Below are 24869 nucleotides of genomic sequence, written 5' to 3' on the forward strand. Positions count from 1 at the left end.
CACAATCTACAGGTGCCAGCTCTCCAGCCCTGCCCCAAACAACACGGGGAGAGCTGGCAAACCACAAAAAGCCTGCTGCTTCTGGGTCTCTCACCCAGGTGCCAGCTTCCCTGCCCCAAACAACACCATCTACAGGTGCCAGCTCTCCAGCCCTGCCCCAAACAACACGGGGAGAGCTGGCAAACCACAAAAAGCCTGCTGCCTCTGGGTCTCTCACCCAGGTGCCAGCTTCCCTGCCCCAAACAACACAATCTACAGGTGCCAGCTCTCCAGCCCTGCCCCAAACAACACGGGGAGAGCTGGCAAACCACAAAAAGCCTGCTGCTTCTGGGTCTCTCACCCAGGTGCCAGCTTTCCTGCCCCAAACAACACCATCTACAGGTGCCAGCTCTCCAGCCCTGCCCCAAACAACACGGGGAGAGCTGGCAAACCACAAAAAGCCTGCTGCCTCTGGGTCTCTCACCCAGGTGCCAGCTTCCCTGCCCCAAACAACACCATCTACAGGTGCCAGCTCTCCAGCCCTGCCCCAAACAACACGGGGAGAGCTGGCAAACCACAAAAAGCCTGCTGCCTCTGGGTCTCTCACCCAGGTGCCAGCTTCCCTGCCCCAAACAACACAACTCTAGTCTCTCAAACAAGAGAAGTGGTGGACCACCACACCTAGCTCAACATCATTCTGCAACACAAAGCAAGAAGCATTTTGACTTACCTTGAGTGATGGATGGTTGGCTGGTCCCGGCCCTTTCGCATTACCCAGGGTGCACCACGAGGAGGCGAGCCAGAATTGCACCCCAAATGAGGAAGATCACTGGGAGGGCCTCAGATTATGTGAGAGGAAGGCAACCATTCCTTCTCTCTCAGCTCAGCAGTAACACACCAGCATCACTGTCCCATTAGAGGGACCTCAGCATTGGTATGGCTGCTGGCTGTCTGTCATCATCACTGGCACCTCCCTCTTTCTTCCTCCTGTCCCTGAAAAAAAAAACTGGGTGGGTTATGCCTATGGGTGCTGTCGGTTACAGTTGGGGGCTGCAATGGCCCTTTCAGTATTATTAGGCATGTGTGGGTGGAGGACTGGAGAAATTTGGATCGCTTTGCAGTTTTTAAACCAGCATTCACTTTTGGTTTGGGGAGGGATGAGGGGGGGGGATGCACTGCCAATCAATTTGTGAGTGAGTTTTTGGGCTGTCTTTGGACTCTAGTCAGTTTTTATTGGAGGAGCGTTTTACAACCATCTTCCAAGCGCGGGCCAAGAGAGGATGCAGGCACAAGTAGGTGCTCACTTCATTCAATCTCAAAGTCCATGTTTGGGGAGCCGAACAGAGGCAAGTTGACCTTCAGGAAGATCAACTTCTGAACTGTCCAGGGTTGCAGGCGATTGCGATGTGGGCAGACAATGTCGCCCATATGTGAAAAGACGCGCTCGCTCTTCACGCTCGTCGGTGGGCAGGAGAGGAACGCCTTGGCCACGGCGGAGAGGGCCGGCCAGACCCCCTCCTTCGTGACCCAGTAGTCCAAAGGAGACGCTTCCTGCGGCTCGAGGGGCTCAAAAAGATAGTCCCTCACCATCGCAGCACCCGTCTCCGCTCTCGGTGCCCTACCGCTCCTAGAGGGGCCAACGACCCGCCCGATGAATGTCACCTCAGCACTCCTCGTGGCGTGAGTCTGGTGGGAAACACTGCCTAGCTGGGGAGGCTGGGGATGAACAACAGCAGCGGAAGTCGCACTCGCAGATGAGCTGCTTCCACCCCCCTCCTCCTCAACTATCGACACTGGGCCCCCCATGACTCTGGAATGCTCGACCTTCTGGGAGAGCTCGTCTCGCCAGCGATCGAGCTCATTGGCCCGCTCGGCGATTGTGCCCTTAAGGCGCGGGTCTAACATGGCCGCCATCATGTAGACCTTATCCTGGGTGAAAGGCTGAAAGCGGGCCTCTAGCCCAACCTGCAGCCTAACAACCAGGGCGCGCACCGCTGGAAGAACGTCTGCACGGCCTTGAGCTGGCACTAGAAACGAGGCCAGGTCCTCATGGGCCATCTGGACCATGGGGACGACCAGTGCGATGCTCGCCGTGTCAGACGAGAGCATTTCTGTGTAGGTCTTGAAGGGCCCAAGAACCTCCACAGTCTGAGAAATGACCACCCAATCCTCTTGGGTGAGACGGTTCTCATCCCGAAAGACCCTAGTCTCAGAGACAAAGGCATCCAGGGCTGCTCTCTGCTCCACCATGCGCTCCAGCATGGCGCAGGTGGAGTTCCAGCGTGTGCTGACGTCACCAAACAGGCGGTGCCATGGCACGCCTGTCTGTGTCTGTTTCTCACGCAGCCGATACGAGTCCGTATTGCTGCGTGAGAAGTGACCCGTGATGTACCGACATTTCTGGAGCAGAAGTTGGTACTCATGGGTCGTGGCCTGATACACACGATCATTGTTTTTCGTCTGCCCCAATGCGTCCTTTACCACGAGGTGGAGAAGGTGGGCCACGCAAGGAAGGCGTTTTAGGCCCGCACGCTGGGTGGCCGCCTTGATGTTTGAGCCACCATCAGTCACCACGAAGCCCCTGGCGACGTCCCCCCCGCTGCCTACCCAGGCCTCTACGTGCTGTGGGAGGATGGCTCTGAGAGTGTCCGCCGTGTGCGGCGCGTCGACTGCTTCGGCGTGCAGCAAGGCACAGCGATAGCCGGCCCGGCGGCCCTGACCCTGCCTGTCACTACTGCCACCCCCACCCCGCACCTCACTGGGTTGCCCCAATGCGCAGTCAGGGAGAGATACCCCTCGAACGCATGTTTGGAGGTCCAGATATCTGAGGTGAAATGAACAGTCCCCCCGGCAGCACGGGACAAATGCTCCTTCACCACAGATCTGGTCGCCCTGAAAAGAGCTGGCACAATGGTCCTGCTAAGGGTGGTTCTAGCAGGAATTTTGTACCAGGGCGCCAGGTACTCCAGCAACCCCCGCACCCCAGGATTCTCGACAACTGAAAACGGAAGCCCATGGGCGACCGACCTGGCAAGGTGCCAGGCGATCACCCTCCTGCCGTGCCTGATTCCCCCTCTTGGCACAGAGGTGCCCCTACCAAACATCTCAGGCAGAGATGCCTGGCGTCCCTTTTCTCCCACGGAACGCTCCTGGAGAGCGGGGGTAGTCGCGATGGGACGGACCCCCTGGCTGGGTGGTGTTGTTGTCCGCTGGGACAACACAGCACCAGCCTGCTTCTCCCCCTTAAGAAGCACCCCTGGGTGGTGCTTCCGCAGGTGATTCCGCATCCCCCCCGGAGTCAGGTGGGCAAGGTCCCGCCCACGACTGATCCGGGCCCTACACAGCTTGCACTGCGCATAACGTGGATCCTCCATAAGTTGGAAATGCTTCCATACTTCGGAGGTGAACGGATGCCCAAACTGACTGGCAGGTTGGGTGTCCGGAGCCACCTCCTTTGAGGTGCTCGGGGGAGACACATCGTGCCTCGGGGTGGCAGGAGGGGCTGGCCGCCGGGGGGAAGTGGGCGGAGATGGAGGTACCTCGTCTGTCTCCATCTCTTCCCCCTCCACCCCATGCGGCCTCCCCTCCTGGCCATCCCCTGAAGGTCTGCTGGTGCCCGAAGGAACCGAAGAAGGGGGCTGGTCCTCCTCAACCAGCTTCTCCTCCAGCTCCTGCACGACACTCTGCACCCTCCTTGGGGTGATCTTTTTGGACAGAAAACTGTCCCCAAAGCTCATCTCCAAGGAGGGCTGCTCTTGCTGCCCCTCCTCCGGCTGCTGAGGCCGAGCGACATCAGCTGGAGGAGAGACTGCCCGAGCAGCAGACCCCTGCGCAGTGCCAGCACCTGATGGCACCTTTGCTCGGGGCGCCCCAGCAGCAGCCTCAATGAAGGGCCCAAGGCGGGCCTTCTTCTTCATCACACTCCGGCCAGAGGTCGGAGTGCTGGAAGGCGGCTGTGGAGTGGCCCTACGCACAGGTGGGGGGGAGACCTGGGTCCTCCCCCTCCCCCTCCCCTCCACCCCTCTAGTCTTCTCCTTGGCCTTGCCCCCAGGGTCCCTCTTCTGCTGCCTGTCACTCATGTCACCCTTGGCCAGTCTCACAGAACCTGAACTGAGAGTGGGGTTTTTTACAAACCTAACTCACTGCACTGTACCCTGAACCAACAGGTGCCCTGACTTCTTTTTAAAAACCCTCCCACCAAAGCTTGTTTATTTGTTTTTTGGTCCCTAACCTGTCCTTCTTTGGGTTGGGGTAGTACTAGTAGTCTGGTAAAGTTTAGGAGACTAGGTGATCCTGCCTCTACCTGGCTGCAGTTTTTAAAAGGCTACCTCGAGATGAAGGCAATCCTTGTTATATCCTCCTAGTTAAACTTCTCCTAACTAGATCCTGGTACACCTGATTTCCTTGCAAACTAGAAATCAGGTGTCCCCTATAACGTGAGAGAAGCTGTGGTTTACCCTGTGGAAATCTAAGGATGCACCAGCTTTCAGTGGCTGAAAGCCAGATGCACCACTGCTGCAACCCTAGTCTCTTTAAAAGGGAGCCTGATGTGGCCTAGTAGTCACGCTGCCTTTTATGAGAAACCTAGAAACTTTTTAAAGCACCCCTATCTGGCCTACTTGAATTGTGAAAGGAGATAAAGCCCTAAACTGGATTAATTTTTTTTTTAATTTCAAAAAAACACAATCCCTAAAAACACCCTTATTAGTGGGGCAGCCTATTTAGTGGCCCTAGCCAAACCGAGAGCACACTCAGATTCCAAAAATCACTCTATAACAACAAGAAAGTGACCCAGCCCACACACACCCTCACCAACCCCCACACCAACCAGAGGTAATTTTAAAAAACCAAAACAAATCCAGAGAATCACAAGAGGCCAAGCAAACCAACTCAAGATTTTAAAAAGTGGCCTTTCACCAATAATAAAACTCAGGCCAAATCAGTCAACAACAACACCCCCACCCCTAAAACCAGAACCAGAAAAGAGGGACAAAACAATGAAAATTAGGCCAAACAGCACACACCCCCAATAACCTGAAGATAAAAGTAACACAGCAGCAACACAACACAGCAGCAACAAATCAAACAATGAAACAGTAAAAAACTCAACTTTTAATAATACAGGAACTCCCCCCCCAAAAAAACCCCTTCACCCTAACCCCAAGAAATCCAAGACACCCAAAGTAGGAGAAGTAAAAGGACACTGCACTTTAAAAAGTCCTCTCACTAAATTAAGATATGGGCAAATTAGCAAAACCACCCCACCCCAGGCCCCCCCCAGCTGCAGAACCTAACCTCAGTCCTCAACCCCAAATAGGCTACCCTACCCACCCAGCACTCACCCACCCAAATCTGAACAAGTAAAGGGACTCTAGTCCTTTTACCAACAAAAACTAAAACAAGAACCCCAAAACTGTCTTACCTTGTCTTCTCTGAGTCCAGGGAGCTTGGTAAGGCAGTGAGAGAGCAGCAGGCAGGAGCTTAAGCCAAGGAAGGGCCAGCCACCACCAGCAGCACAATCTCTCTCACACCAACCCACACCACATACACCAACACAGCAATGAGGAGGAGTCCAGCAGGAAGACTCCTTAAAAAGGTTCTCTGGCCCTACAGAGAGCAATTTCAAAAAATAGCATTGCTCTCTCAGATTGGCCAGATAACATTGCTTACTTGGGTACCCAAGTAAGCAAAAGATCAAAATAACAATGTAGCTGATGGCCCAGCCATCAGCTACACAGCACACAACAACAGCTGCTGGGGCTCCTCTTCCCCCTCCCCCCCCTCCCTGTTCCCAGGGAGGCTATAGGAGAGGCGGGAAGCTAAGCAAGCAGCTCCATTGAGGCTGCAAAAGCCACTTCCCGCCTTTTCTATTGAAGTACAGTACAAGCTGCCTTTTGACAGCCGTACCGTATTCTTCCGAATAGAGGTTCGGAAGAATACGGCGGCCGCGTTCGGGAGCCGCATAATGGGCGGCAATGGCTTTCGGCTGCAGGCAATGCCGAATACAGCCGAATCAGCGTTGATTCGGCTGTATTTTTGGCACGGCCGAGCCGAATGCACTACCCTAGTACCGACCCCGGTCTTGTGCCTGAGCGCCCACTCCAAAAAGGAGCTAAAGCGCTCAAATGCCGCGCAAGAAATCGAGCAACCCATCGGCAATGCACGGTCCATGTAAAATTTTCCTTCAAAGGAAAAACCCAGCAGATCAAAGTCCCCGGGGTAAACAGGCAAGAGACGAAAGGCCGACTTAATGTCGCACTTCGCCATCTCTGCCCCAATCCCGCAAGACCTAACCACTCTGACCGCCTGGTCAAAGGAGGTATAACGCACCGAGCATAACTCCTCGGGGATGGCATCGTTTACCGATGCTCCCCTAGGGTAAGACAGGTGGTGAATAATGCAATATTCACCGGCAACCTTCTTGGGAACCACCCCCAGGGGGGATACCCTCAATGTGGGAACCGGAGGTGCCTCAAAAGGTCCAAGGACCCTTCCTTCCAGGCATTCCTTGGCTATTTTTTCCCGAACCACGTGTTCAAGCCCAACAACAGAACGTAGATTAGGAGCCAAGAAAGGGGCCCGAGGCCCCTGATAGGGAATCCGAAAACCCAGGCTAAAACCGTCCTGCAAGTATCGGGCATCCGCCTTGCGCGGGTATAAGCGTAACCATCTATTGAGTGCCGTCAGGCGGATGGGGCTGGGCCCCTTTTCCAGGGGGGTGCTGACCGCCCCCGCCGCTCCCGGGGCGCTTACCACCTGGCCTAGACTTAGATCTGCTGCAGGCCGAAAATGGGTGGGCCCCACTGCAGAGCGGACATTCATGTCGGAATTTACAGGGTTTCCTGGGGCACACGCCCTTAGATGCGTACTCCCAGCAAATGAGCCGGGTTTGAACCGGCTGGCCCGCGGTACCGCGGGCCCCTGTAGAAGACTGTTGTTGGTGTTGTACCCTCTGAACTAGATGGCCGCTGTCGGACCTATCCCCGGCATTTGGTTTTGCTGGGGACATCAGCTGCAACCACAGCTGTTGATTTATCTGGTCCCACGGCAATCCGGGGTTGACTGCGGCCCGCATACGGAAAGCCTCGTCATACTGCAGCCAGGCTGCACCGGCGAAGTCCGTATATGCCCGATACACAATATCTATGTACTGAAAGAGGGCCGTCGCTCGAGCCGGCTGTGCCCTCGCAATAACTCCAGCATATATCAGAAATCCTGGCAACCAATTTGCCCAGGACCTATCAACTTTCCTCCGTTTCAGCTTTTCCTTCTCCTTGTCATCGAGCTCGTCTTTACTTTTCTTTTCGAGCTCTCTGAACAGGAGACTGAAAACGTCCACGTACTCCCCTCTGAGAATTTTCTCACGTGTGGCCGATGTCAAATGGTCTCCCAAGGGCAAAGATGTATCACCATAAGGGAGAACGTGAAAAGGGATGTTGGCATATGGGTTAGGGGGGTAAAACCACCCACTGCCCTGAGCCACCGGCCAAGCCCCCTGAAGCTGGGCAAACTGCCGACCACCCCACGGCAAAATACCCGGGGTGGGGGGAGGGGCAGAAACCACAGGTGGCGCAATGGCGCCCGCCTGTTGGCCGACCGGGGCAACTACCGAACTGGGCAGGGAGCCCGGTGTATGAAAACCCCAGGCCCATGGCTGAGCCGAACCCAAATGTTCGCTAACCCCTGGCTGCCCAACACCCCAAACTACCCCGCCCGGCGTTGCCAGGGGGGGAAGCTGGATGGGGCCCCAAGGCCACCCCTGACTTGACTGAAGAGGGGGCTTACCACCATCACTCAGAAAGGCACCGCTGCCACCAGGTGTCTGCAACCCACTGCCTCCAGATGCGCCGCCACTCGGTGCCACACCCGATGGGCCTTCCCCAGGATCCTCCTCCTGGTCCGGTTCCAGCGGTGATTCAGGCTCGGCTGGCCCACCCTGCAAGGCAGAAAGACGGGCGAGCACTTCCGCTTCAAAAGTTAGCCGTGCCGAGCGGCCAGAGGCACGGCGGCGACCCTCCCAAATGGGAGCGCCCCTAGCGACTCTTTCCTGCTCCAGGGCGTCCAGCTGACCCATAATGGCCAGCCGCACCTGCTCGCTTTGCCCAGGCTCTTCAACTGGGGCCCCCTGCTGGCCCCGTCCCCGGGGTGGGCGGGCGGGCTGCTTGCCCTTTGATTTGCCCTGACCTTTTTTTGGTGCCATTCTATTTGCTCCTAGAAGCACGGGCAAGAAGTCAGAAGTGACTGCTCACAGACACTAGATGTCTACTGGCTGCACCCTAACCCCACAGGATACAATGGGTAGTGGTTAATTCAATTAGCGTAACCAAAACCCTGCAAAACAGGCCAAGCCAGACCCACTCCGAACAGCTTACCCAGCTATGGCCTACCACGCCAAAGGAGAGGAGTGGTGGCAGTGGGGGGGGGGCCAAATGAACAAGCCCAACCCACGCTGCCCCAGTAGCTAGTGCAGGCGGGCTCAAGCAGACCCAACCCAAGGAGTAGAAGGAGGGAGTTGAAGGGACCACCAAGCCTAATCCCAATGCAGAGAGCTCAGCCCCAATGGCCCCTGGAAGAGCAACGAAGCCCCACTCCAACCTCACACACCCCAGAAAGGCTGCTGCCTTGTAACTGTCTCAGGGCCTAATAACAGCCCTAACCAATAGGGGCCGCTGCGCCCCTCCCGCGATCGGCGGGGAAAGAAGAGGTGCAGAGCCCAGCAACGCCTAATGACGCAGCTCTAAATCCGCAGCGAAAACCCGGGGGGGGGGGGCAGACAGACACAAAGCGCCGCACTGGCCTCAAATCAGCACACCCGGCCGCCAACGGCCCCTTCCGCGCCCAACAGCTGACCCACGCAAGCGCTGCCTCGCTTGCTGAACGAGCCGCTCGCAGCCCGAGCGGCAGAAGAACCCAGGGGCCGCCGTGCACACACCCCCGTCCAGCCCAACCAGGCCGCCAACCCAAGGATGCCGCTCTTATCGTTCCCAGGGCCCGGGGGATGATGTGTGGGTAAGAGCACGCTAGCCTTCACCCGTCCACCCAGCCGCTCCAAACCCCCGCCGTGCCAAACAGCTGATGGTCCAAACAGCTGATCGTCGCAAGTGCTGCTTGCCCGCCGCGTGCGCTCCTCGCAGCCCCCAAGGGCTGAGGAATGTAGAGGCTGCTAAGCTCGCCCCCCGTTCAGGCCAACCAGGCCGACAACCCCCGCACGCGCTCCAAAGACTTAGCCCGACGCTGGCCCCGACTCGACTCCAACGACCCCGGTCCCTCGTCGGCTCCACACACACGCACGTGGCTCTCACCAGAGAGCCAAAACAAACTGCGTAGTTGGAGGGCGGGAGCCGGGGCTTATAAAGCCCCACCTCCCCGCCCTAGCAAACACCCGTATGTCGGGTGATGCTGCTCCTCCCTCCTTCCGGGAGGGGCAAAGACGGCCCCCAGCCTATGCTTCTGCGAGCAGGCTCGGCTGGGTAGGGGCCGGACCTAGTCTTAATGAAAGTGGGTTTTATATCTACCATAGGTAACTGCTGATGGGATTGTATTGCATCTAGCAAGGGTAAATGCTCTATGCAATTTTGGAACATAGAGAGTTGATAAATAAGAAGGCAGATGACCAATAGTTGGGGAAATTCCAAAATTCAGAGGGGAGCAAGATTTGTTCGCAGCACTCATTAGTTTTTGTAATTCATTATCTAAAATTCTGCATTTAATTACATAGTATGCATTTGTAATAGGAAGCATGTAAAGAAAATCCATAGACAAACCTAAGGTGATTATTTTCCTTTCTATGCAGGAAATCAATTTGGACAAGGAAGATTCAGACAGCATTTGATATAAATAACTCCCACAGTTGGCAGAATAGTGTACATGTAGCCAATATTTGATTGATATAAGCCATGCTCAAGTTTCGAACATATTGAAGCCTGTTTCTAGACAAAGAGTGGCGTATGAGACACAGCATGGTAGGCCCATGATTTTCCTTGCAAATTTGGACTGAACTCTTTCGATATCAGACTCAAAGGCACTAATCCAAGTTGGAATGCCATATAATAACTGCGGGATTACTTTGGCCTTTAGATTTCTAAAGCCACTGGAACAAACTGGTTGCCTCTATTAAAGAAAAACCGGGAAATGGCTGATGCAGTAATGGCTGCTAAATTAACTGAAGATTTATGGTGACATGACCAGGACATATTGTAACTAAAATGGAGACCTAGGTATTTAAAATGCCTGACCTGTTCTATTTCTTTCCCATTGAATAGCCATTTGTGGATTTTACAAGACTTAGCAAAAACCAGAATCTTAGATTTTTCGTAATTCAGATGCAGTTTGTTTTCTTGAAAAAAACTGAGACATCTATTCAACAGTCATCTAAGCCCAACCCTCATACGAGAAAGGAGTACTGTGTCATCTGCGTATAGCAAGAGGGGTATGCGCATAGAGCCCAGTTTTGGGGGGTGGCAGTCTAAGTACAGGAGTCAAATCATTGAGAAATAGATTGAATATAAAAGGAGCAAGTATGCATCCTTGTTTAACTCCTTTACTGAAGGAAATTTTAGGTGTCAATTCCCCAATAGTTGAAGTTTTTATTTGGCAAGTGGTGGAGGAATGTAAAGTTATGATTAGTTTGAGAAGTCTCTTATCAGTGCCCAGTTGATGGAGTTTAATCCATAGTCGCTCTCTATCTACAGAGTTGAATGCCCCTTTAAGGTCCAAAAAAGCTGCATAAAGTTTGGATTCCCATGGGTAGTATATTTGTCAGCCAGGTGTGCTAGAGTGATACAATGATCTACAGTAGATTTACCCTTACTAAAGTCAATTTGTTCAGGGCCTAACACCCTGTGCTGGGAAGTTAATTTAGTTAATAGATACTTGGCATATAGTTTGCCTATACTGGAAAGAAGGCTGATTGGACTGTAATTAGAAGGAATTGTACAGTCACCTTTCTTGTAGATCGGGAGTACAATTGCATTTCACCAAGCATCAGGAATAAGGCCATTTGATTAATCATGGTAAAAAGGAAAGCAAGAGGGACAGACCGCCATTCTGGATCTAACTTTAAGAGCTCTGGGGGAATCAAATCAGGGCCAGGAGCTTTCCCAGTTTTCAGTTGGTTGATTCATTCTATTACTTTGTCTGGTGTCACAGGTGGCCAAGCTGGTAAGTCCTTATCATAAAAATCACATGGCTTAATGGTACAATCTTGGTTTTGCTGAACAAGTCAGAGAAATATTGAAACCATGCACATGATGGGATCACAGACATGGGGAGAGGCTCCACACATTCAGACCCTTAGGTTATATCCCAGAACTTCTTAGAATTGTTTAGAATAGTGGCTTGGTATAGTTGATCCCACTGATAGTGCAAATACTCTTATTTTTTCTTTGTCATGCTCTCCCTTAGCTGTTTTTTTTACCTGTAAGTACTCTAAAAGAAAAGAGGGGTTGTTAGCGATTCGGAATTGGCTATAGATATTACGTAATTGAGTTGTTAATACTCTGCAGTCTTCAGTGAACCAAGAGTTAATGCCCCTATTGCTCTTCTTTGTGGAATGATTACATTTTATACTGAGTGACTGAGAAAAATGGGAAATCAGAGTATTGTAAGCTTTGTTTTGATCTGGGAGAATCTAGTTTTGCAAAATGGGTGTTTGGAAGCAGTGTATTACAAAAGTGTTTTATTTTAACGTTTATTTATTTATTTCTCAGATTTATATCGTGCCCTCCCCGTCGAAGCAGGCTCAGGGCGGCTAACAACAGTAAAACTAGAACAATAAAACAGTAAATAAACAATTAAATTAATTAATACCAATTAAATATTTTTAAAACAGTTTAAAACAATTTTGGTGCTAGTGTTGATTTCATTAAGTTCAGTGATGTTGGGCATCTACTTATACAGCTAAAGGCAAGTCAAAATAGGGCTGTTATATAGGCCTTGCGGAACTGAACAAGGTTTACATTAATCCTATTGATACGGAATGGTTAGCAAATGAATATAAATTAAAAAACTGAAGCCTGGAAGGACTTGTGGGGCTCATTTTCCCTCTATCGCCATCCAAATCCTATTTCTTCTTTCACTCCTCCTGGCAGCCCCCATATTGTCTGCCCTTTCACTGCTTCCTTCTTTCCTTCCTGCTCACCAATCAACATTTCTTTTATCTGCCTCTCCCCAATCTTCAGCTTAATTATATTTATACTTCATTTGTACTCCACCTTTCTCCCCAGTTTTACATCATTTTCCCCTCCTTCATTTTATCCTCACAGAGTAGATTAGGCTAAAAGGGAATGACTAGCCCAGGGTCACCTGGGCTTCCATGGCAGAGTGAGAATTTGAACCTGGTTGTCTCAGATCCTAGTCTGACACAGTTACTACTACACCACTTTGGCCCTCAGCTTTCCCTCCTTCTATCTGCCTCTCTCTGGGCAAAGTCTGGCCAAATCTGGCAAAACTAGTCTGGTAGTCTGGTTGAGCAAAGTCTGGCAAAACTAGTCTAGTAGCAGGTTGCTCAGATGGGTTGTTTGATTGGTACTGCTAGACCCAGTCAAGTCACATAAGCTGTCCTTAGACTGCCACTGGGCTCATGCAAACAAGGAGCCAGTTTGGTGTAGTGGTTAAGTGCACGGACCCCTATTTGGGAGAAGCAGGTTTGATTCCCCACTCTTCCACATGCACCTGCTGATGTAACCTTGAATCAGTCACAACTTCTCACAGAGCTGTTCCTCTCAAGTGCACTTTCTATCAGAGCTCGCTCAGCTCCACCTACCTCACAGGGTACCTGTTGTGGGGAGGGGAAAGGAAAAGAGATTGTAAGCTGCTTTAAGACTTCTTTGAGTAGTGAAGGGCAGGGTATAAATCCAATATCTTCTTCTTCTCCTTCTTGTACAGCATTATGTAGTCCAATGGCCACCACCAAACCTGGTAGATGAGCATGAACGACGGTGTATTCATTCTTCCTACTTATAGTCATGTTTTTGTTCACTAAACATGACTATGTGAAAATGAAGTAATACAGAATTTCTATCTTTGCTCTTCTTTTTGTTTTTGTTTGTTTAAAAATAAATATATATTATTAAGAATGCAGCAAAGGGATATTTTTGAAACCTTTATTTTAATCTTTAATAAAGACCAAGCAGGAAGTCTAATCAGTAAATGACCGGCAGGTGGCAGGAAAAGAAATCTGGCCTGTCATGATGCTGGTAGAAGATACTGGTGTTCTGAAGCACTTCCAATTTCCCTGCAGAAGGACAAAAAGGGGTGTAAGATAGGTTGTGTTTGAGTGTGCAAGCACAATGTACAAGTCAGGATAAGTTGCCTGAGCCTGATTTCTTTCTCATTTTTTTTTCTTTCAGATCCCAGCAGGGTCAGCCCTAGAATGTCTGGCATCCTAGGCAACTTCTGTCCCCCCTCCCGAACTGATAACATCACCATGTCACATGGGGAGCACCCAATTTGGTACCCCCAGATGGCCGGCATCCTAGGCAAATGCCTAGTTTGCCTAGTGACAGGCCCAGCCCTGGATCCCAGAATCATGGATCAATACCCCTGTAATGGACTCAATTATCCTGGAAGCTGTTCCCAGCTTCCAATGACTGACTGGGCCGCAGCCATGGTAACGAAGATGTAGCAAATTGAGAGAGGCTTGCAGGGTAGAAAAACACCTCAGAGTTTCAGTTTCAGTTCAGTTGGAGCTTGAGTACTGGAGCAGTGGAGTGAAAACTGTGTACTGAAGCTGATCAGTTGTTGTGAAGCAACTGGAAGGAGCTGAGAACAGCCAGTGGGGCTGAATTCCTTCAGTGGACAGAACTGGGATAAACTTCTGTCAGTGAGAGAGAGTTTTAGTCAGAAGGGGGTCAAAACCAGGCACCTTCTGTGAGGAGAAACTCTCTGGGAAGATTTGTCAGCACAACAGGGCAGACTCCTAGTGAAACTGAGAACACTCAAATACTCTGAAAGGAGGACTGGATTCTTGTGACTAGAAAGGAATCCCAAGAGTCAGACTAGGAATCTAACTGGGTGGGACACACAGGAGTGAGGGCTGGTATTAGCTCTCAGAGGTGTGAGTCCTGTATGCTAGTGTGTATGTTTGTGAGGGAAAACTTATCTGGCACAAGTCAGGAGTCCTCAGTGTGAATGGCAAAGAGTGAGTGACAGTTTCTTATTTTTATGATTTGAGCATAGCATTCCTAGTGCCAGATAGGCACTGCCTGCGTATCCAGTGTTATTGTATATTTATTAAGCCTGCCTGTTCAAAGTTTTTAAATATCTTCTGCCAGTTTGCAATTTTTATTAGTATCTCAGCCTGACAAATCTCTGTGATTAGAGGTTGATTATTTAGTTATCCTCCTGCCTGCCAACTGATTTGGTTTTAATATTGACTAATTAATATTATTTTATCCTTCTCTCTTACCTTTTATGAACCAATAAATATCCTTTTGGTTTTTGTATTTAAAACCGTCTGGTGCCTAGTCTTTGTATTTTCTGACAGGATTTCTGTGCCTGGGGCACTGGGGGGGAAGGTGACTGGAAAAATTCTTAGTGGTCACCCTCCCAAGCTGACCCTGACCATGAGAACCAGTTTTGTTAGTGGTTACGTGTGCAAACTCTTATCTGGGAGAACCGGGTTTGATTCCCCACTCCTCCACTTGCACCTGCTGGGATGGCCTTGGGTCAGCCATAGCTCTGGAAACCTTGGACACTATGCATGGGCACTAGGAACACATCCTTTGAAAAAGAAGCAAAATAAATGTGGCAGCTCTGTAAGAGCTTCTGACACATCTGAGGGTCCCATAACATGGGCTGAAGACCCCTGCCCTAAACCATCTTTAGGAATTCAACTAAGGATGTAAGTCTATTAAAAAAACTCAAGTGTACTTCCATCACATAGGTCTCCAGAGAACACTTTCAAATAACTTTGAAGTATAATCTCAGCAACATATGGGCAGGCTAATGTAATTATGAAAATCCTAGGCATGGGTTTAATAATCAAAACATTTTTTAAAAAAATCAGAATTGATATGGCAATAGTGGCTATGTGAAACAGCAAAAGGCATTGTAATACAATACTTAAAACATTGCCACTGAAAACCAACTCTTGTTCACAGTGGAAAACCTCAACAGTTTAAATTACAGATTCTAAAATTTTCCCAGATTTCTACTTGGGGTAATATTTTACTACGCCTCTATAGAATATGTGATCCAATTAGAGTTTTATTTGTCATCTCAAGTAGGATGAGTTACCAGTTCTTTGTTTTTATGAATGCAGATGCGGATTCCAGGTTTAGTTCTTCCGCAGTTTAGAACATTTAACTGTGGGGAGGAAAAAAAGAAGTGCTGTCATTATAACAAACTATGGAATAGGGACCATACAGCAGAACCCCATTGTTACTGGGTCCTGTTCCTTTAACAGTAGCAGCATCTGCAGACATTAGCTAATGATACCGCTGATATTTTTCATGCTGTTGGTCACAAATGTTTCAAACCCCTGTTGATGTTGAAGAAGGCTCTGAGTCTCAAGATATATGGCCTAAGCTATATGCCAGGAACCTACCATGAGGTTCCTGGTTTTTGCCCCCTTACCAGCTTGTTACCAAAGCAGAAGTACAGTCCGGCATTTCAGATTCTGGTCATTGTCACTGAATCTATCTCAGGGGTCCCCTACCTTTTTGAGCCTGCTGGTGCCTTCGGAATTCTGCCACAGTATGGTGGGCAAAGCTACAAAATAGCTGCCACAAAATGGCTGCTACAGCAAGTGGAGCCACTCACAAAATGGTTGCCACCGTTGACCTTTAATCATACAGTGAAGATTCTTATGCTTTGGTGGGAGCTTCTGCCAAGGCAATGAATTAAAATAATCTTCTGCACAGCCAAACAAATCTTCAGTAGGCAATCAGAAGCATTGCTGGACGAAAGACCTACATAGACCCGCCCACTTTCTAAAAACAATTGGTGAGCACCAAGAAAGGTGTCATGGGTACATGTCTGTCTTACATGACACAAATTTTATAATGTATCTCAGTGTGTTTGGATGGCTCCTCAAAGATCTTTGATGGAAAATGGCTCTGATCAAGTGTCCATCAGCTTTGGAAGGGGTAGGCTTCCCTCATAGCTGGAGGGGAGGGACAGCTGTGTCTGTGCAACATTTTTGATTCTGAGGGAGACAGAACAGACAGTCTTTCCTGAGACTGGGGAGGGACGAAGATATTGTTAGAAGAGCAGACTGGTGATGATTCTTGCTCAGTCCTTCAAGACTTCAAACATCATAGAGAAAGCTAAATAGGTAGGACCACACCAGTCTCCTTCCTGCCTGCTCTGCGCTCTCTAACCAGTAGAATGTAATCTCAGAGAACTTCCTTCCTCTTTGTTCTCCTTCTCTTCCTTCTTCTTCCCTGTATGCATCAGGAGGAACAGCACGGTGTCTCTCTTCATAATGTGAACTAAGCAGACGGCCAACTATCAACCCAAAGCCATCCATAGTTAGATAAAATAGATAGTCACTCTTTCTCTCCACTTCACTTATATGTTATGTTTCTTTAAATAAATCCACCAGTATTGATTTCTTAACTTAAAGCAAAGGCTGTCTGTGCAATTTGTGAGACAGTGTGGTAATCATTAGGCTAGGCCACACTGCTGTGCTGAAGCTCAGAAAGAGTACTCTGCTAAGTGAGGGTAAGGATGGCTGCCTGGCCAGTCCAGCGGCAGCCATCCTAAACCAGACCCAACAGATACCTGAGGCTTTCATCTAAGGCAGCAAATAGCCTGCCATCTTTGCCTCCACTTGTGCCCTACTTGTAGTTTGTAAATAAAACAAACACATAGACACCACAAGCCTCCCCTGCTCTTTCTTTCAACGGCATCCGACCCTGATACACAGAAACAATATTTCCCTTAACTTTTTAATTCTTCCTGATAAGGAAAGTGCATCTGCCCTTTACTGATTTGAGTTGCTTAGAAAGTTCATTACCCCAGACCAAGGAGCCGTAAATCCCATAGATCCAGCTACTCTTACCATTTCTGGTTTCAAAGATCATCTTGTTCAAATCAAATCGCAGGGATCTAGCCACCTTCTTGAATTTTTTTTTCTGCTGACGGACTTTTTTTTTTGCCCTGGCTTCCAACCGAACAAGAAATGGCAAGAATTATGAAAAGGGTAGAAAGACCAAAACAATTTGAATCCAAATGCCTCCATGTGCTCAAAGGTTATGTTTTAACTTCTGTGCTGTGCATGATTGGGTTTCTGGCCTTTTCTCCAGATTGCTTTGCAGCGCATTTTCTTAAACTTCCCACTGGTTTCTACCATAATATTGAGGGGGAGTGTGGAATACTAGCTATTGAACTTGAACTAGGGAAGTCCAGAACAGAATGAAAACCATGCCCACCCATGAAGTTTACTCAGTGGGTACACAGAACAAAGCTTCTCTCCATTCCAAATTTCAGCCCTCTAGAATCTCATCATGTATCACAATAATTCTTTTGACTATGTACCTCCGAGAGTTGTTCCAAGGATAAAACAGATAATTTGGGTATCCCTCTCTGAAAAAAATAACTTTAAAATTCTGAGTTTTAAGAAGTTCAGCAACATTTCTTTCTGGGATTTTTGTGTCCTTAGATCACAGAGGAATCAAGTAATATTTGTTCTTGTGGAGGAAAGGTATGCTCCTTCTTAATTCATCACACAAGTACATTTTCAAAAGTCAGAACAGCAGGTCCTACAGATGCCCATTGCTCCTATCCAACCCCTGATGAACCCATCACCCTCCATAACACTTACTATATAGATGCAAAATGCGGTTATTCACTGTTGTAAAGTGAAGAATGTGGTAACTGCCATAATCAACCTCCACCATATGTATAGTGATGTCACAGCCTTAATTTTGGAAACAGAACAAAACAATGAAACACCAATTAAAAGAGTGGGTGTCAGTTGCTGCTTTGTGGTTTCTTTGTTCCATTAAACAATGTTCAAAAAGAACAATGAGATGTGTACTGAAAAATTTAGCCATCGTATTAGATGCATCCACTCCTCTGAGGGGACAGTTCTGCACAGGGCTAGCAACACCAGACACTGAGGTGGGCAACTGCCAGGGCCCATGGCTGCTGGGGGGCATGGTTCCTGGGGGGGGGGGGGGGGGCACTGCTGCTAACTCTCTACTCATGCATGTGCTCAGATGCTTCCACTCACACCCTTCCACTGCCTGTTTGTGTGAGTGCATTGTTACCTGTGCTGCATATGTTGCCTAGCACTACAGGAGAAAGGCATGTATGCGTGTGGTGCACAAAACATTAGCATTTCTAGGGGGCACAGCAATGGCACTCCTAGCTGCACCCACCACCTTGAACCATTGAAGATAGGGCATGCAGGTAGTGTAGGCAGTTGTGACAGCAGAGGATGGGAGAACTTGCAAGGGGGCAAAAGAAGGACGTATGGGCTGGTGGGGGAATGTGGGTGGATGGGCAAAAAGGGGGCAGGAGTGGGCCTGGGGGCTGATGACTACTCTTTACACAAGGCCTCCCAAAACCTGGAACTGGCCCTGTTCTTCCCCTATCCGGACATTTGTAAGTGCTCTACCTAGCTGCTTGTGTTTCCCAGGACCATCAGGGTAAAGATCTGTTGAACACTGCAGGTGACTGTAAGTGATGGCAGAGAGAGGATACAAAGACAGATGGGGGCACAAAGTGGCTAAGAAGGCAGGCAGTGATAGAAAGATGGTGAAGGGCTCTCTGGGCATTCTGTGCCCAGGACCCCCAGGACCTTGAACTGGCTCCTCTTCTGCAACCTTTTCTCTGCTGCTTGTACATGGGGAGTTTCATCATTCCAGAAGGAAGGCAGGGAGGATATCCTGGGAATCCATGATGCAGCTGGTCAAGGACAGATCACGGGGAGTGAGCATTACTTACATTGTTATGTTCCCATCATCTGGCCACCAAAATGGGGTTTGTTAAATCCCAGCACCAACTTCCAGCTTCAAAAATGAGCCCTTATTAGAAATTGTGGAATAGCAATTGCAATAGGGTACTTAGTGATCAGGAATGGGAACACATCTGGATGTCTCAATGTTTCACGTCTCCAACACAAGTCAGTATTTGTATAATTTATCTGTTTGCACATTTTGTATACACTTTCTAACTTCACACAGGAGTTTAAGCTGCAAATGCTACAGCTGAATGGTGAAAGGAAATCCCAGACGTATCCTCTGGTCCCAATCCTGAGCTTCAGCAAATGTCTTTGTAAAGATCAGAGAGAGTCCTTTTCAGCTTAAAACTATGGCATCAGGAGAGGAAGGGCTGCTGCCTCTCCACCATGCAATTTTGAAAAGCCGAAAGCCCCAGTAGGGATTTACATGACTTTGGAGTAGCTTGTGGAGTATTCTGATCATGTGCTGCTTCAAAGTTATGTAAACAACTTCTTGCTGGGGGGCTATTTCCACTTCTCAAAATAGCATAAGGAAAGGCAGCAGCCCCTCCTCTCCCTGTATCACAGTTCCAAGCTGAAAAGGACTCACTCTTATCTTTAAAATGATATTCCCAGCATCTGCTATATGACTACTGCAGGAAACATGCATTAGGTCAGGAGAACCCAGATTCAGCTCAGCCCAAAATGTAATTTCTAGTCTGACACTAAGTTAAAAGGGGAGACAGGTACTCATACTTACTGGTTCCAAATGAGAAGCCATGTTGGTTTGCAGTAGAACAAGTTGCACGTCCAGTAGCACCTTAAAGACCAAGAAGATATACAGGGTATAAACTTTCAAGAGTTAAAGACACCTTCATTAGATATTATCAGATACTCACCAGTGACTTTGAATACACCAGGCTGTAGAGTTTGCATTAAATTAACTTTTTCTGAAGTGCAGTTATCATTTCTGCAATGAAAGAAAAGATCATCAAGCTTCCAAAGAAAGCAGGCAGCATCCCTGGCAGGACCTAAGCCAAAACCCCATGTGAGTGTATGCATTTTTACCTAGAAGAACTGGCATTTGCTAGCAGTAAGGAAATCCTGCCCCTGGAACCATCTATAGGCCCAGAAAGGGGGACTGACTGGGAAGATCAGGAACAAAGAAAGGGGCCCAGCTACTGGCACCGCTGTCCTCAAATTATCAAAAAGGTTCTCTAGTCAAAGTTTGGCATAAGCCTCACCCCTAAAGATCACTGCAAACTTTGTGTGTTATAAACTACTTGTGGAACACAGCTTTGAGGATTTTTACCTCTTCCCCTCCCCCTCCCACCAAGATCAGAAACCATTCTTAGTTCAAAGAGGAAGTATCTGGCTAAGTTCCACTCCCCCATGATCACCTTGTTTCTCTTTAGAACATCACTTCTATCCTGCCAGCTTAGCAGCTCAAAGTTCTGCTTCTTCCCTGAAGATCTTGGAGTTTTCACCAGCTTCAGCATATGAACACCTGAAATTGCCTTATACTGATTCAGTCCACTTGGTCTATCAAGGCCAGTGCTGTCTACTCAGACAAGCAGCATCTCTCAGAATACATCTGAGACCTTCTGCATGCAAAACAGATTTCTTCCTCTGAACCCCAGCCCCTTCCCATAAAACATATCAGGAAAGGCTGATTTGGAACTATAGGCAGGTTCTACCGCACATTCATGCATCTTCTCCAGCAACCCACTAGAGCTTCCCATGGTTGTGGTTCAGAGAATGAGGCCAAAGTCTGAGGGTGATGCTTGAATCAAAGCTGCAGCAGTACCTCTTCACCAAAGCAATGGAAATTGGAGGGCACTGAGCTTAGTACAATGCCTGCCTCCTGGGCTACTCAAGCTTAACTTGCAAAGAGGCTACGAGAGGGCATCTGTCAAAGGGGCAAGCAAACTCAGCTATGCTGCTAATACAATGAGACTGGCTGCAGATTCAAGGTTTGTCATACTCAATAAGAAGTGCTGTCCAGGGTGGCTGACTTCTGAAGAGGTTGAAGCACCTAGTCAACCAAACTCTTGGGAAAGCAAGGATGGGGATGGGAGATAGCTGTGCCATTCCCAATTGCAGTCCCTTTTTTCTCATTCCACGTATGGTGCAGTAGTGTCCATTTTGCTATGAGGAGCAGAAAAATGGAACCCAGGAAAACAATTGTTGTGTTTGTGCAGGGGACACAGAAGAAGGTGGAGGAGTGCCTTCCCCCACTGGTACTTTTTCCTATTTCACTGAGCCCCTTCTTTGATTTCTTACTGAGTTACAAGGCTTTTTTTGAGCAGGAACACAGTTCCAACTGGCTTGGCATCAGGGGTGTGTGGCCTAATATGCAGATTAGCTCCAGCTGGGCTTTCTGTACAAAAAACCCTATGCAAAACAATGGTCATGTAAGGGGGCTAATATGCAAATGAGCTTCTGCTGGGCTTTTTCTACAAAAAAAGCCCTGAGTTATATAGAACAGAGGAAAGGAACTCTAAGCAAAACTCTCAAAGGAGACACACAAACAATTGCTCAGTGTTTGGAAACAAGGTATGGGCAAGAGTAAGGGGGAAACCTCCAGCTAGGGCTGCAAAATAACTTATGTCAGCCTTCAACAGATAAAGATTTTTTTTTCAGAGAATTGATTTACTAGAGGGTTCAGTACATGTAGTGTGCAGAACTTCAGAATCTGCACATTTTTAAGTATCTGTGTTCAGATTTTGATGCTAAAGTTTAGAACTCAGGTTCTGAAATTAAGTGTTGATGTCAAGAGATTCAAAAGTTTGCCTGTTTTGATTTATTGAAATTAATACATTATAGTCCAGGCAAGGGGTGGCCAAACTTGCTTAATGTAAGTGCCACAGTGAATAAATGTGAGATGTTTGAGAACCGCAAGACATGACTGCCAGAGTTTGAGAGCCGCCATAAGGGAGGGAAGGGGAGGGAGGGATGAACATAAGAACATAAGAGAAGCCATGTTGGATCAGGCCAATGGCCCATCCAGTCCAACACTCTGTGTCACAGAGTGGCAAAAAAATTTTATATATACACACACACTGTGGCTAATAGCCACTGATGGACCTGTGCGCCATATTTTTATCTAAACCCCTCTTGAAGGTGGCTATACTTGTGGCCGCCACCACCTCCTGTGGCAGTGAATTCCACATGTTAATCACCCTTTGGGTGAAGAAGTACTTCCTTTTATCCGTTTTAACCTGTCTGCTCAGCAATTTCATCGAATGCCCACGAGTTCTTGTATTGTGAGAAAGGGAGAAAAGTACTTCTTTCTCTACTTTCTGCATCCCATGCATTATCTTGTAAACCTCTATCATGTCACCCCACAGTCGACGTTTCTCCAAGCTAAAGAGTCTTGAAAGCAAACAGATGGGGAGCAAACAGATGGGGAGGGAGGAGGGAAGAAGAGATGGAAATAAAGGAACTTTAACTTTAAATGCATTCTCCAGCTCGGATGGCTTTGAGAAGTGATTTAATGAGACAAATGCCTTCTCCAAGCTCACTGTGTGAAAGAGCCACATGTGGCTCCTGAGCCATAGTTTGGTCACCCCTGGTCCAGGCCATCTGTCAGGTAGTATGACACATGAGTCCGTTCTGCACTTGGACCTCAACCAGGGTTTCCTCTGAGTTTGACTCACAGTCATTTACCTTGCATTTATATCTGGATATTACAATATCCATATACCCCAGGATAACTGTGGGGTGAAACTGGGGTGACCTCAATTAAACAGGGAAATGCGGAGGGGGGGAGGGTTGAGATAAAATCAGGGATGAATTCAAGTGTAGGGTAGAATGTTAGTTCAGGAACAGGGCTGAACCAGGATTAAAGGTCCAGTGCAGAAAGGCCCAAGGGGTGCTTCCAGTTGAATGTTGTCAAATGTTGGCTGCTTGTGCAAAACCTTTGGCTGACCACTGCCTGCATTAAGCAGATCAAATATTTTCTGAACATTCACAAACTGAGAGAATATTCACCATCAATAATTTACTGCATTCTATTATTTTTGGAGGCTTACTTCATTTTTGTTTCAACATGTTTAACACTCTGAAATTGTGAAATGCAACTCCCTGTGCTGTGGAATGATGGTAGTGCTTAGCTTACCACATGACAAAAAAAGAAGAAGCTGTAATGCATGGATTTCCCTTTGTAAAGGAAACCAATAAAGAGAGTAACTCAATGTCACTTACTTTAAAAGCACAATGTTGAGAAGTACGTCTCGGCTTCCTACGGGTGTTGCTGTCGTGCCAACATTCACAGCATCTTCAATCACTACTTCGTCCATAACCATAGCTATGAGATACCATTGCCCAGCAAACTAGGAAGAGGAGGTTGTTCTTTGTTGATATCCAGAAAGTCAATTTACTATACAGTATATCCAGTAATGTAACATGACCCTTCCTTCACTCAGACCTGCTGTATGGTAGGTGGGTCTCTTGGGTCACTCTCTGACATAGGCCTGCCAGTTGCCTACCTCCCACACCTGCCCACCATCTACTGTGGTCAGTCTATCAAGCAGCAGGACAAAAGGGGAGCAGGAAGAGATAATGTCACAAACACCATGCTGTTGTTTCCAGCTGACCTGGAAGCATGGCTCAAATGAGTTCTGGTCTACAGGGTTTGTTATGCTCATATGCTCACACAGATGTCTGATCTTGCATTCCCCTTTCAGGGAAGGGCAAAGGGGGTACGGAAAGGAGAGGCAAGCAACATGCTTTTGTCCTCTTCTAGCTACTCTTGCATAACTCATGAGAATATGGGTTTACTTGATGGTCCTTTTGGACTTTTTTTGAGTCATTGCCATAAGGGGAGTTCCTGCAAACTGCTTATCAAAAACATTAAATACATTTCTGTAGTCCTGTATGGTCCTTGGCAACTTTGCTACAGATTTGGAAACATGGCACAATACTGGAAGTAAAATACACTTGAGTTTCCAAAATACAAACCAGAAATTTTGTAATGTATGCTAAATGCTCAGAACATCCACATTTACAGATTCAGGAAAAGAATACATCACACAGCTTGGAGGCATCACAGCTGTCTCGATTGCTCTATTTAATGCCCTCCTTGGAGGTAAAGATATGTTGGTAGATCTGCCTGACCTGTTCTCCTGCTTCCTTGCCAGCCACCCAAGGTGAATTGGCTATCATACAAGGCCAAGGAAGGCTCCTGTGAAGATCATTCTATCTCATTTCATCCCTGTGGCTTCTGAATCTTGAGCCACTGCCTTGAAAAGAGAAATTCAGTAGGTTCCTCTTCTCCTGTTACCACATAATCTGCCAATGTCACCATACAGGTAGAAAGACACCAAATCCCAAATAAGGAGCTGGCAAAGCTGATGCTTCCTTCTAACAGGATCCACATGTCAAAACTCTGCTCTCTGCTCCCATAGCATCTGAATCACTTGTCTGGAGGCCTTTGGGATATTATTACCTTTTTTACATCAAAATCTTGCACTGAAGGAATCTTGACTTGAGCAAGAATCTGGCAGACCAAGGCTGACAAACCAACAAAGAGGCCACCTTTCATCCTTACAGTGATCGATTGGAGGGCTTTTGGGCAATTGTCCAAGAGATTTCACCTCTTCAGCGCTTTACTCTCTCTTCCAGTGCTTTGCTTTATAGTTCTCTCCCTACAATCCTAAAAAAAATCATGCAGTCATATCTACCACTTTTCCTCCAGGAATTGCTTATCTGCAATGTGAGAGTGTGAGAGAGAACATGTTGGATCATTGGGTTCCTTTCAGAAGTGATGTGGGCCTATTCTGAAATGCCTAGGACAGTCTGGATGGAACAGCTCATTCGGGAGCTGCCTCCAGAGGTGTGGGTGATGGTTCACTATGGGCCTTAATGTCATTTGATATTTGGACAATGATCCAAATCCATTCTTTCTGGATGTGGGAAGAAGGGTGCACATGTACATGACATTCTCTACAGCCAAGTCTCCCTGACCACCTGAAATGCCACAAATGGTAGTGGGCACAAG

General features: G+C 48.1%; 1 protein-coding gene across 1 annotated transcript; it reads right to left on the bottom strand.

Moving 5' to 3' along the window:
* Nucleotides 1-17702: 17702 nt before the first annotated feature.
* On the bottom strand, nt 17703-24479 carry LOC132580476 (beta-lactoglobulin-1A/1C-like). Its single transcript, XM_060251305.1, has 4 exons — nt 24318-24479; nt 23075-23202; nt 19768-19838; nt 17703-17842 (listed from the first exon to the last, which is right to left on the bottom strand). The coding sequence occupies exons 1-4, from the start codon at nt 24411-24413 to the stop codon at nt 17727-17729; spliced, it is 411 nt and encodes a 136-aa protein (XP_060107288.1). The 5' UTR covers nt 24414-24479; the 3' UTR covers nt 17703-17726.
* Nucleotides 24480-24869: the final 390 nt, after the last annotated feature.

This window comes from Heteronotia binoei, chromosome 12, assembly GCF_032191835.1.
Source record: "Heteronotia binoei isolate CCM8104 ecotype False Entrance Well chromosome 12, APGP_CSIRO_Hbin_v1, whole genome shotgun sequence".
Taxonomy (NCBI): domain Eukaryota; kingdom Metazoa; phylum Chordata; class Lepidosauria; order Squamata; family Gekkonidae; genus Heteronotia; species Heteronotia binoei.

What these genes read in the sequence shown, in the direction of transcription:
- LOC132580476 (XM_060251305.1), bottom strand. Translation starts at nt 24,413, where the DNA reads ATGAAAGGTGGCCTCTTTGTTGGTTTGTCAGCCTTGGTCTGCCAGATT. An exon ending in AAGATTTTGATGTAAAAAAG is followed by an intron (nt 23,203 to 24,317) that starts GTAATAATATCC and finishes TCCTCTTCCTAG; the next exon opens with TTTGCTGGGCAATGGTATCT. An exon ending in CTCAACATTGTGCTTTTAAA is followed by an intron (nt 19,839 to 23,074) that starts GTAAGTGACATT and finishes CTTTCATTGCAG; the next exon opens with AAATGATAACTGCACTTCAG.